At 52.1% G+C, this 12,762-nt stretch overlaps 1 protein-coding gene across 1 annotated transcript; it reads right to left on the reverse strand.

The window, feature by feature from the left end:
- Positions 1 to 3,351: 3,351 nt before the first annotated feature.
- LOC100945545 (NUT family member 2D-like) lies at positions 3,352 to 11,703 on the reverse strand. The gene is made up of 7 exons (XM_023508311.1): positions 11,688 to 11,703; positions 8,711 to 9,446; positions 6,832 to 6,960; positions 5,751 to 5,890; positions 4,994 to 5,292; positions 4,516 to 4,632; positions 3,352 to 4,092 (listed from the first exon to the last, which is right to left on the reverse strand). The coding sequence occupies exons 1-7, from the start codon at positions 11,701 to 11,703 to the stop codon at positions 3,352 to 3,354; spliced, it is 2,178 nt and encodes a 725-aa protein (XP_023364079.1).
- Between the last annotated feature and the right edge of the window lie 1,059 nt (positions 11,704 to 12,762).

Here is a 12,762-nt window from a genome sequence, read left to right on the forward strand (position 1 = left end):
TTCTTACATTTGTCCTTAGGCCCTATCTCAACATGTGTTGGCACAGAGCACGTGCCTCCACATGTGTTGTGTTTAATCCCAGAGAATATCTTTTAATCCCCTATACACTTTACGCAAATAGCATACATTTGATATAAGTGCCTGGAACATGCTTTTGGGGATGACCTAAGATAAAGAAAATTCCATGGGAGCACTATGGCACAAGAAGTGCAGTTTCTTCTTTGGGGGAACTGAGACGGAAATGGAAAATGAGCCACCATTTATGATAGTTTTAATCATGAGACATTTTCCTAAAATGAGTTCAACACACAGACATCTTCTCTGACATTAGTAAAAGGGCTTATTCAGTCCCTCACAGGGGGGATGCTAGAGTAGTGGCCATTCCTGACAGTCTGTCCCAGGGATGAGCGGATGATTAATGACAGCCAGACTCAGGTAGGCCTGGCCATTTATCAGATGCTTGGCCAGGATCCCCCAGACGAGGCAACTCTCACCCCAGTACTGCCTAGTGCACAGGCACCTGAAAGACGCCATGTAGCTGTGAAGTTGGAATAAAAGTGCAGCTACAAAAGGACAGCCCCCCAGATCTGGTCCATGCTGGCCATGGTCAGAAAGCCCAGCACTGTTGTTTATGGGGCTAGTTTTGCTCCTGTTGTCAGTTGCAGGTTCCCCAGGAGGCTACAGCACAGGGAAGGAGGAGGGCTCTGGAGACAAACCCACCCAGTGCCGCCCAGAAGCAGGAGGTTCTAGAGTGGGACCTGGCTCAGCTTCACTTCTTCATAGTGTTTCTGTGGAGAAGCCATGAGAAGATAGGGAGACTCTGGGAGAGTGTTGGGATGAAACACAGAGCACCTGCTGTGTGAGCATCGTGATTTCCCTCAGGGAAACAATGCCATGATGTTGTCAGTTTTTGCAGATTCTACTACAGTCCCCTGATTCCCTGATTCATAGCTCATACACATACTGGTATGAATCTTGTCCTGGTCATATTTGGTTGTTATGACAAAGTCTCATAGCCTGGAGGCTTAACAAACAAAAATGTACTTATCACAGTCCGGAGGTTGGAAGTCTGAGGTTAGAGCACCAGTGTGACCAAGTTCTGGACTGGGCCTTCTTCTGGGCTTTCACTGTGTCCTCAGTGCAGGGACAGAAAGACAGCTCTGGTGGGTCTTCCTCTTTATCTGCGGACACTCTTGTCAGTACTGGGGAGCCACCCTGATGACCTTGTTTAAGCCTAATTACCTCATAAAGGTCCCATCTCCAAATACCATTGCATCTGGGGTAGGGGCTTCATCATTGAAATTTGGGGGGAGACACATTTAGACTATAAGAGCCCACCACTTGGCCCCACTGTGCAGGTTCAAGGTGGACTGTAGGGTTTGGGGGGACACAGAGTTGGAGGAAGCACAGGTTCTGCATCCTCCTGAGGAGCGTTTAGCCAAAACAAAGATGGGGCAGATAAGAGCTGTGGGGGTGAAGGGCAGTTCAGGAGTCCCAGATGTGACTGAGATGCTGCCCATCTCTGACAGAAGGCCCCCACATGCCGTTGACCTTCACTCCTCATATATGCCCTGAGTGCTTGATGCGTTGCTCAGCTGGATACCATAGTAGGCTCAAGTTGCAGGTAGGGATATCCATCCCACTAGGATCTGAATGTTGTGGTGTTCTAGAAGCTTCTGGACCTTATGGTCATGGGGTACAGATGCATACCATATTGTCTAAAGCCCAGCACAAACTCTGGGCCCTCTTCTCTATGTGGAGACCAACCTGGGAACAGAAAGGGGGTGGCAGTGAGAACTATTACTGCCAAGAATAAACTGTCCTTCCCAAAGCCATAGAGGCTAGGCTGGACATGGGTGCTGGCTACAGGAAATAGGAGAAGGAAAGGTGGTGGGGGACAATATGTTTGGACGATTGGCAGGTTCTGTGGGCAGATGGGGAAGGTGAGAGCCTAGATCTGGCTCCCTTTGTCACCCAGCAGAAGGGCCAGGCCATCTTGGTATAGACAGCTGTGCCCTACCTGCCACTGCTGCTGGACTACCCAACATAGCCATGACCACAGCTTTGAGTCGCAGGTGGCCCAGGAATCACAGCTGTCCCCTTCTCTCACAGGCCCTCAAAGAGGAATTAGAACTTAGAACCTATAGAAGGGGTTGGCCTGGAAGGAATGAGGCCATGCAGGGTCAGAGATTCTGAGAGGTGGTCTGGGAGGAAGGGGTCCAGTCACAAGCACAGGATGAGGGGAATTTGGCAGAGATGGGGGGACAGGACAGTCCTGGAAAAAAGGGGGCATCCGTCCCTCGGCTCAGCTTTTCTCCTTATTATTTCCTTATCTCACTCCTACCTGCATTAACCACCTGGAACCCACCCTTCAGGAACCTCCAAGGCTCCAAATGTCACATCCCAGGCAGCCCCCGCTCTGCTGGTGTGGTCTGTGCCCGTGCCTAATGGGAAGGCAGCTGACCCTCAGCCCTCTCAGCCTCTGCCCCCAGCTCCCACCAGACCTGTAGCCACCATATGCCACAACTGACCATACTCCTGGAGAGCTGGTTATTCTTGTGACTAGTGGGTACAGTGTCTTTAAGGAAGAAACTGTTTCATGTGAATATAAATCTATATCTGTAACAGTTTGACTCAAGAGTTCAGTCATCACTGGGAATGGGAATTGCGGGGTGCTCTGTGCAAAATCTGGAGGGACCCTGAGGTCAGTCCCCGAGCCACAACAAAGTGGGTCTCCTCATTCATATGGAAAAGACTCTGTCCTGCCCAGACCTCCTGCAGGGGAACTTGACATGCTCCCACCCACTGTCATATCCCAGACACAGGTATGTGAATAGACTCTGCATTCATCTCTCCACCTGTTGCTCCTTGCCCTGTCCCGATTGCGATTCAGGGGGAGCTACCACCTCTGTACACATTAATGTGCTACTGCATGGAGCAGATGCCAGCTCGTGTATGTGACAATGGAATCTGGGGTATTTGCCAGAGCTGCCAGCACAGAAGCTTCTGCATGGCCAGCCTGCATCTGCAGGGGAGCACATGGGGGCTCTATGGCGCCCCAGAGCTTGGCATTGCTGGGTCCTTCCTTATCCTCATGATGTTCACTCCCTGAGCAGTACAGGTGACAGTACAGGGGCAGCAGCCCTGACAGCATTTTCAACAAAACTTTCTTTATTCATATTAACACACAAAACCCCAGGGCACTGCCCTTCACCCCATCCACCCACTCCCCCTGGAGGTCCCACTATCCACCCATGCTCCCATACCCATAGCTGAGGACCTGCTGGACCCCTTGGCAATTCAGGCTACAGGATGCAGTGAGGGGCCACTGGATTGGCCATCCCATTGTCCCTATTGGCTACAGCGCTGCTTCTTCTTCATCCCAGAAACAAATGAGTCACCCTTTCTTTTTTGAGGCTGTGAGGATCGACCAGGTCCCAGTGCCAGGGGTTCCCCCCCAGAGGCTCCAAGCTCAGGCCCTGGGGAAGCCATCTTCTCGGCATGAAACTGGTCCCCAGAGAGCACTCGCTTGTTACATTTGGCCACTGGAAGGGTAGCAGAGCTGAGGCCTCTTCTTTGAGCAGATGGTGGCTGGACAGGGACAGGGCTCTGGGATAGACCCCAGGGCAACAGCCTGTTCTGGGAAGCCAGAAGGAAGGTCAGGCTGGGGAGTTCCTCCTCATCCTCACTGGAGCCGTCACCTGGCCCAAATGTCTCCCTAACAGGAGAGGCACCTTGGAGACCCAAGGCATCCCTGGTCCCCAGGCCAAGGGAGGTCGGTTTGAGGCCCTGGAAAGGAGAGGTTGGCAGGGTGGCCCTCAGCCTGGGGGACTCTGGATGCCCAGATAGGAGACCGCGGGCCTTAGGCCTCAGTAGGTCAGCTTGCATTCTGCTGTGTCCTTGGGCACGGGAAGCCATCTGTGCTGGGCAGGTTTCCGCACCAACCCCTAGTTTCGGGCCATGGCTGTCTCTCTCTGCACCTTGGCCAGCTGCTAACTTAGAAGGACTTGATTCCATCTGGAGTGCACGACGACTCAGGGTTACCCCCACGCTCTGTTCCTCCTTCAAGGCCAAGAGGCGCTTCTCCACCAGCTGGGGAAGGAAAACCACCACTTATTGACATGCACCTGCTGTGAGGATGGGCTGAGAGGGCGGTGGAGGTGCTGGCATTTGGGAGGAAGGCAAGGAAGGTGACAGGTCCCTTAGCTTCACGTCAGTGACAGAGTGTGGGACTCTGCTGGCTGCCCTGCTGGGCTTCCCTGCAGTTGTCCTCCTGCCCTCCCTCTCTGGTCCTTTGGCCTCCTTCCTAGCAATCTGCACCTGCATCTGTCCACACTCCTCCTTGTCTCCCCTCAGCAAGCCGTGCCCCTTGGCAGGGCAGGGGATGACAACAGCAGGTGGCCCTCCTGTGCTGGGGTCTACCTGGCCGTTCCGCTGTCCCCTGGTTTCCCTCATTATACTGCTTTCCCTGAGTGGCCCTCTCTGCCCTGGGTGTTCCTCCCTCTTCCAATTCACCTGGTCAAGGGTGAGCCGCTCCTCCTGCTCCAGCTCCTGGGTTAGAGCCAAGGAATCCATGTTTGTTTCTGGGGAAAGCAATTCTTCCAGGAATCGGGGGTGAATCACAGCCTCCACCTGGGAGCAGAAGGAAGAGAGCATGAATCTCTATGGCAGGGCAGGATCTTGAACCAAGGGGACATGGAGGAGATGCTGAAAGCAACATCCCACACCATTGGGCTGTTTTATATTATTGCAACCAGCAGCTGTGCACACACACACACACACATACTCAAAGACACAAATACACACAAACCAACACACAGTAACACACACTGCACAGAGACACACAGACATACAGGAATACATGCACAGCCACATTCACCCACATGAGTGGTAACAAACACATATGCACAGACAGCTGTAACACACAAACTCACCACACACACACACACACACACACACACAGAACTTAATTTGTAGGTCCTAGGCCTCCTACCTTGGTGATGAAGTCTTTCTGGGAGCACAGCTTGTCAATGTAGCTGAGGAGTCCTGGGTCTGGGTAGATCCCAAACTCATCCTGGGACTGGTCTGCTTCTCCCTCTTCCAGTTGAGCATCAGGTTTCCCTAGGTCCCCACAGGGAGGCCCCAGCAACTTGTCCATGATGTCAATGTACTCCCTCACAGCTTCAGGCGGGATCTCCTTAGGTGCCTTGATTTCAGGTGGCCACTGCTGAGGTGTGGGTGGTGGCAGGTGGATGGGCTGGGCCTTGGTGTCAGCCTTCTTAGGAAGGACCACTGAAGTGGGGAAGAAAAAGGATGGTGTGGCAGGGGCAACAGCGTGCCCTGACACCACACTGGGGAGGGCGGGGACTCAGGGACAGGAATTCTGTCCAGGATTGGGCAGGACAACCTGAGCTTCAGGACCCTGAGAAGAGATGCTACAAGGGGAAACATCAGAGACTGAGTCATGTGGCAGCAAGTTTGGGTACCATCCCCAAACAGCCCCTGCTTCCTGGGCAGATTGCATGTTGGGTCTGGACGTGCTGGGGAGACTGTACCAATGAGACCTGACCAGGTCAATTCCCAGTTCATGACTAAGGGTGGCTGAGCCCCCACCAGCTCATGGTAGACTGTTTGATTTGAAAGAGCAAATGAACCTTTTGAATAAAATTTAGGAGGTAGGTCCAGTGGCCTCCCTGGTCCCTTTCTCTTTTGTTCCCCTGTAGCTCCTGGGGGAATGTGGGAAGCCTCACCTGGATGTTGGACAACCTTGGTGCCTGGCTGCTCTTGAGGATCAGGCCTCGGTGGGGTTGGTGGAGGCAGGGACTGAGATCCCCTCATCCACTGCAACTGCTGAAGCTGCATCTCCTCCTCAGCCTCAAACTCCATAAACCTGGGGGTGGGAGGCACAGGCCCTGCTGTGAGGGAGGCCAGGCTCCTGGACCCAGCGCCAGGGAGGAGCTGACTACAGGGATGTGGAGGAGCCAGCCTGGGTGGGCTGTCCCGGGAGCTGCTCCCCAGGGCAGAACCACAGATCAGGGGACCCTCGCACATGCAGGCCTACATCAGGGCTGGCTGGCCCAGGCCTCTGTGACCCAGGCAGGGCTTGACCATGGCCCCTCCTCCAGACCTCTCCTGTCCCTGCCCAGTGCCCCACAGCACACTGACAACCAGAGGTGGGCCAGGGATGTGATTATGGCAGAAGACACCAGAAAATCCTGAGGCTGGGCTGTGAGCTGGGCTGTGAGGAAAACCTGGGGGACTGGGGCCCAGGTGGTGTTGGAGGGATGGAGGGTGAGCCGAGAGGAGAGTATTTGTTTCCTCTGAGCACTGTTGCTTCATTGTCTTTGTGTTTCAACACAGGCACTGGTGAAGAGCAGAGGCAAGAAGGCCAGAGCTGTGTTCTTAGGGTTTGAGACACTGGCTTCCCTGATTAACCTCCTCAACGCTCTGCTGGATGGCAGATGACCAACTTTTGGACATTTGTCCTGAGGAGGGGTGGACCTCAGTTCTGTCTATAGTCACTAGCCTGCCTTACCACAGCCCCCACCGCTGCAGGAGGCCCACTGGGCTGTGCTGGTGACTGTTCCTACCATGGCCAGGCAGTGTCCACCTAGACCTGTCAGGCCAGAGTTGCCTCAATGAGATGACTGATATACCCAGAATCCCAGGAGGAGGGAGCAGCTTCCTGAGGAAGCCCAGGGCATGGGACAGGGCCTATGCTCGTGGAATCCCTCCTTACAGTTTGCACTGACCAGCCACCACAGCAGCTGTGGCTTTGTCACCCACACTCACCCCACAACTCAGCCACCAGGTCCAGGATCCCTGACTCACTTTTCTGCCATCTCATAGAAGATCATTCGATCAAAGTTGTTTTTTTGCTGCCATTCCTGCACGGCCCGCCACAGGCCCTCATCCAGGGTCATGGTGGGCTTCAACCGGGCCAGGGTTCGAAGCACTGGGCTGTAAGCAAATGGGGTCAGTCACAGCCTACAAGCCCACCCTCCATCCCAGGATGACCTCTGCCCTCCCTCTGTTTTCCTGCCATCTGTCCCTGTCCTGTCTTACCCCAGTGGGAGTTCCTCGCCCTTCCACCACCAAACATTAACACTGAGGGGACTGTGCGTTTCCCCTCTGCATCTTCCCTTTGAGTCCTCGTATTACTTTTTTGAATGTCATACTCAGTATTCAGGTTTGTATCCCACAATTTTCCCACACTGATGTCCCAGCCACCAATGTGAGGGTATTTGGTGGGGGAGACTTTAGGAGACAAGGAGGGTAGATGTGCCATGAGAGTGGGGACCTGTTGATGGAATCAGGGCCCCAGGAGGAGGAGAAGACATGAAGCTGACTCTCTTAGCCATGTGAGGATACAGCTAGGGGCAGCCATCTCCACTAGGAAGAGCCCTGACCAGACACCAAATCAGCTGGCACCTTGACCTGGGACATCTGGTCCAGAACTTTGAGACTTCAATGTCTGTCATGTAAAATCACCGAGTGTACGGTATCTTTTTACAGCATCCAGAGGTAACTGAGGTGCTAGACTGAATGACCTGGAAGTGGGGCTTAAAGCCTAGGTTCTGGGGACCCAGGACTGAATATTTAATCAGCATCCTGTGGAAAGCAGCTCCAGGGGACGCAGCCTTAGATTTCTGGAGTATGAGGTGCAAGAGCATGTGTCTAGAAATTAAGGAGAGTGATGCCTCTGCTGCTGTGTGCCCAGGCCTGGGTGTCTGGACGGAGACAATCAGGCTCCTGAGCACACCAGGGACTCTGCTGTGGGGGCCAGCAAGATTGGCAGGTATGAGGACTGCAGGACACTTCCATTCATACAACGGTAAGCAGTTCCAGCAGGAGAGCAGCTGGTGTGGGAGCAATGTAGGCACACTTCCCTGCAGCATAGGATGTGCTTGTCAGTGGGAGACACAGGGTCATGAGGAGGGAAAGGCAAAGTGTTCCAGGTCCTGAGCTGCGCCTCACACTCCCTACAATCCTGGCCTGGGCTGCTATGCTCGTGGTCCCCTCACATGCTATTGCTGGGACATTGGCTTTGGAGAGCACTATCCTCTTCTTAATAATAATGTTAATAGTTGCTATCATTTCAGGAGTATAGCACGTGCCTGGCACCCTGCTAAGCATATCATAAATCAGCTCAAGTCATCTTCTGAGCTGCCAGGAAAGTGAAGTACAATCTTTCCCTTTGGGGCTTAAGCCCAACCCTGTGTGCACCCTGACCGCATCTCTGTGCTAACGGGAAGAACAGAACAGAACAATGTGGAGGGCATACATTTCTCACACACCCACAGGTGATATCCTCATGGCCATCAACACTTAGGTGTTATGCAGGAGGGTAAAAGTTCAAAAGGAGGAGTCAGTGTGTGGCCCTAGAAACCTAAATACAAATTGTAGACAGCATTACCTCAGGAGCCCCTTCAGACCTTTAGACTTCTATAAACTGTGACATGATAATTATTGAAAAATAAGGATTGGCTGGACTCACAGGATGGCGGGGGGGGGAATTGACTGAGAAAAGGACCTGAAGGATGCCATAACTGGAGTCACATGAACGTGGCTGAGAAGACACCTTCCCAGAGGGTGACTCGTAGCCTTCAGAAACATCCTTCTAGGACACCTAAATAGCCCCTCCTGACCACCCATGTTCCTCTGTATATGTGCTCTCCTGGATGAGTTGCTGTCCCCTGAGGACACTCACATGAGGAAGCAGGAAAATGCTTCAGTATCAGGATTCTGCGGAAAGTGCCTCCGGGCCAGTGACTTAAAATGTTGCCAGCGTCGGTAGTTCTCATAGACGCTCTTGGGGTTACAGGAGTCATCCTGCAAGGCCTTGGCTTGGGAGGTGGGCAAGCTGCCCTCCCTGCACATCCCATGGGGCTGCAGCCCAGTATTCACTGGCGACACTACGGGGGCCAGGTGGGTAGCTGGTGAGGGCACTGGGCGAGGAAGGCCCGTGATCCAGCCTCCAACACTGGCTGAGATACCACCAACAATTGGGGCACTGCCAATAATTGGGGCAGGCATTATGGTCTCCACTGGAGGAGCTGACAACAGTAGTGGAGCTTGTCCCTGAGCACCTGTGCAGAAGGCCCCTGGAGCACTCCAGTTGAGGGGGGCCTGAGGTAGTACAAAGGTCTTATTAGGGGGCGCCTGCACCAGCTCCCCTTCTGACCTGACTTGGAGAATGACACTGAAAGCCCCAGCCCCACTTGGGCCACAGGTACCATCTCCTGCCACCAGAGGTGTCCTAGGCAGAGTAGACAGCAAGAAGGGGCTTCCCAGAGGGAACACTGCAGTCATAAGGGGTGGCGGCTGCTGTCCCCTGGGTGGCCCAAGTGCTGGGCTGGGGCCAGGTGGGTGAAAGGGCAGAGCTGTGAAAGGAGGCATGGATGCATCAGGGTTCAGGATCATGTCTGGTCTCAGCACTGAGGATGCTGTGGAGACAAAGGAAAGCGTGAATGGAGGAGGAGAAGCAGCAACCAGGAGGGAGGCTCTCTGGCTCCCCGGGAGTGACTGGGAGGTCATGGCGAGGTGTGGGTGCCACATGGCAAGGGGACATGGCATGGTTTGCAAGGGTCCCTGAGTGAATGTGATGCTCTCTTCCTCCATTTGAGAATTATTCCACTGGAGAACTTTTCCCAATCATGAAGACCCCCTGACCCTATCTGACAAGAAGCAATACCTGAGCCTTCACTGCCTGTGAGAGCCCCCAGGGATGCCTGGAAGACAATCTGGCAACCTTACAGGCTTTTCCTGAGCCATGGGTCAGGGTGAACTCTGCTGGGAGGAACAGTACCCCTCAGCCCAGCCCCCAGTGTGTGTGAGACCTTCCCATGGACAGTTCTAGGACCCCTAATACCCTATGTGACACTGGCAGGTTCAGAGTATTGTGGCACCTTTTCATCTTTGGTCTTCCTTCCTCATGTTTCTTATAACACCCCCCCCATCCTAGCCTGACACAATAGAACAAAAAGAACTGTAATAAATCTTTTTCCAAGCCAGTGCCAAGGAATCCTCACACAGACACATCACCCTCAGTGTGTAGGTGCTTCTTCTAGCACCACTCATAGCAAGCACTGAGTAGGGGTCAGATTTGAGCCACCTTGTCCCCAAGCTTGGTGTTCCCTGCCCTCACTGAGGAAGTGCTGTCCTCGGAGAACTGGTCTGTGAGATGCTAAGTGCCCTTCGGTGCTGTTATTGCACAGCCAACAGTGGCTGTGCAGGATTAGACAAGGGCCAGGAAATGGCAACATTGGAGCTTTCACGATGCATTTCCGGAGATCTATGTGGCTGCTGGTTATGTTAAAATGGGTCACGGAAAAGGAGGCCATCTGTGGCTGTCCCTCTTTGAGATCCCAGTAATGAAATGTAAAGACCTACAAAGGCCCAGGCAGGAGCCAGGTGCTGTCCAGAACTCACATCTGTTCACTGTGACCTCAAGGAGACTCTAGTCAAAGTCAACAAAGTCCACAGCTCATGCACCTAACGCAGTGGTTCTCAACCTGTGGGTCGCAACCCCTTTGTAACAATGAAAATACATCCTGCATATCAGATATTTACATTATAATTCATACAGTAGCAAAATTACAGTTACGAAGTAGCAATGAAAATAATTTTATGGTTGGGTGGTCACCACAACATGAAGAACTATTTTAAAGGGTTGCAGCATTAGGAGGCATTAGGAAGGTTGAGAACCACTGACCTAATGAATCAGCATACCTATTCTAACTTTGCATAATAATAATTAGAGACTATCATATTCTAAATTGTGTGCTACTTTCCTTCCTCTACTGAAGAGGAAACCAGCTTTTCACAACCTTCCACTTAGAACCAACAACCCTCCACCTTTGTTTCCCATTCACAAAGTACTGCAGAGAGTAAATCTTTATCTATAGTAAAACAAAGAGCAGGGATTAGGCTAGGAGCTATGGACAAAGTGAAGCAGTTCTGAAGACCCAAGTATCCATAAAAGGGTGAACAATTCATATTAATTCAGGAAAACCCAAGGCTGGCTGGATCCCTGGCTGCCCCACCCTTATTGATTCAGAGACAACAGCGACCTAGAACTCAAAGAGCAGCTATTTCCAGAGGAAAGGAATGGAGAGGCCCAGGGCTGTAAAGTTCTGTTAGAGTCACAGTAACCTCCAGCCCCACTCACTGAAGGGATATGTCACTGCAGATCCCATCGTAGCTTAGCCACTGAACAGTTTTCTGGCTGGGACCATTTCTCCCCACTCTCTCCAAAGATCTAGGAAACTGTAGTCCAAATCTCTCAGAACAATATCTAGCTCCAGGTGCCTGATGAAATGATATGGAGCTCAGACTGTGCCCGGTAATCCTCCCTGTGGCTACAACACAATCCCATAGCTCCCTAGAAACATAAGTTGAGGTGGCCAATCTCCCTTCTAGAATGATTCAGTACTTCTATTCCCCTCTTTTCCTTTGGATGGTGCACTTACCCCAGGTATCTTGGTCCCCCTCCCAGGAGCTGTCCTTCCCCAGCCACAGCCTTAGGTGGCCATGGACTTCCCAGGTGGGACAATCTAGGAGATGTGCATTGAGTGTACCTTCCTTTTCTCCAGCCTCATCAGCTGTCCCCAGGGAGAGCTTCAACTGTGAGTCTGAGGGGTGGCAGCCAGACTGGTAACTAACTCACTTTCCCCCTATAGCCTTACCTCTTTCTGAAGCCATCCCTGCAGGTCAGGCACTGATAATACTGGTCTGGTAGCCTCCTCAATAGGAAAAGTCAAGGGCAAGACCCAGAGTGTGACCTGGCTCAACAGATGCTCAAGGGTTCAAGTAGAGTTGGGCAAAGTTTGAATGTAAACAGCTGTAGAACAGCAGGACTCCCAGACATTCCACAGTGGGGGAGGGGTGGCCGGCAGCAGTCCTGGTGGGAGTGTGTGACCAACATTCTAGGAAGTACTCTGGCAGGTGGGCAAGAACCCGGAGCTCCCTTCCAGTTAGAGGGTTGGCAATACCATCCATGTGTCCCTCCTTAGGTAATCTGTAAATGGTTCTGTAGGTTCACAGTGTGCAGGTTTTACTTGATGTCCTCCTACTCCAGTTCTTCATCAATAAGCCTACTCCTGTATCCCTCAAGCCACCCTGCTTTTCCCCTGTGGGGCTGGGCTCTTCACCAACTGCAACAGTGGAGTAGCTGCAATTTCAGAACATAATTCAGGATTCATTTTCTGTTTGAAATGAATCCAGGTTCTTAGGGAGAGAAGGGGACTGAGTGTCTGAAAACAGCATGATCTCAGCAGATCTAGGGCATTTTTTGCATCTTTGCACTTCATTCTGCAGGAGCAGCCCTGTGTGCCTGAGACCCATCTACAGCTGCAGTCTCTGATAGGCCTGCCTTACTGTGTGGGCAGCCTCAGCCCATGGAAGACGGGCTGTGCAGCCTGTGGGATCAAGACCACAAAACCCTCCATGTTTCTCAGAATATTATGTTGTTAAATGTTCATTTAAAAAAATGTTAAATAATTTTAATTTAACATTTAAGCAAGCACAATATTGTACTGAATGGAGTTAAGTTGAAATCATTTCCACTCAGATCAGGAATGAGGCAAGGTTGCCCATTGTCTCCATTACTCTTTAACATTGTAATGGAAGTTTTAGCCATCACAATTAGGGAAGAAAAAGCGATCAAGGGTATCCATATAGGGTCAGAAGAGATTAAACTTTCACTCTTCACAGATGATATGATTGTATATCTGGAAGATACCAGGGATTCTACTACTAAAC

This window comes from Otolemur garnettii, unplaced genomic scaffold (assembly GCF_000181295.1).
Source record: "Otolemur garnettii isolate 467f Iridium unplaced genomic scaffold, OtoGar3 scaffold00243, whole genome shotgun sequence".
In the NCBI taxonomy this organism is placed as follows: Eukaryota; Metazoa; Chordata; class Mammalia; order Primates; family Galagidae; genus Otolemur; species Otolemur garnettii.

Coding starts and splice junctions, on each gene's coding strand:
- LOC100945545 (XM_023508311.1), bottom strand. Junction 4,633..4,993: donor AGAAAGACTTCATCACCAAG/GTAGGAGGCCTA, acceptor TTCTGCTCCCAG/GTGGAGGCTGTGATTCACCC. Junction 4,093..4,515: donor AGCGGCTCACCCTTGACCAG/GTGAATTGGAAG, acceptor TTCCTTCCCCAG/CTGGTGGAGAAGCGCCTCTT.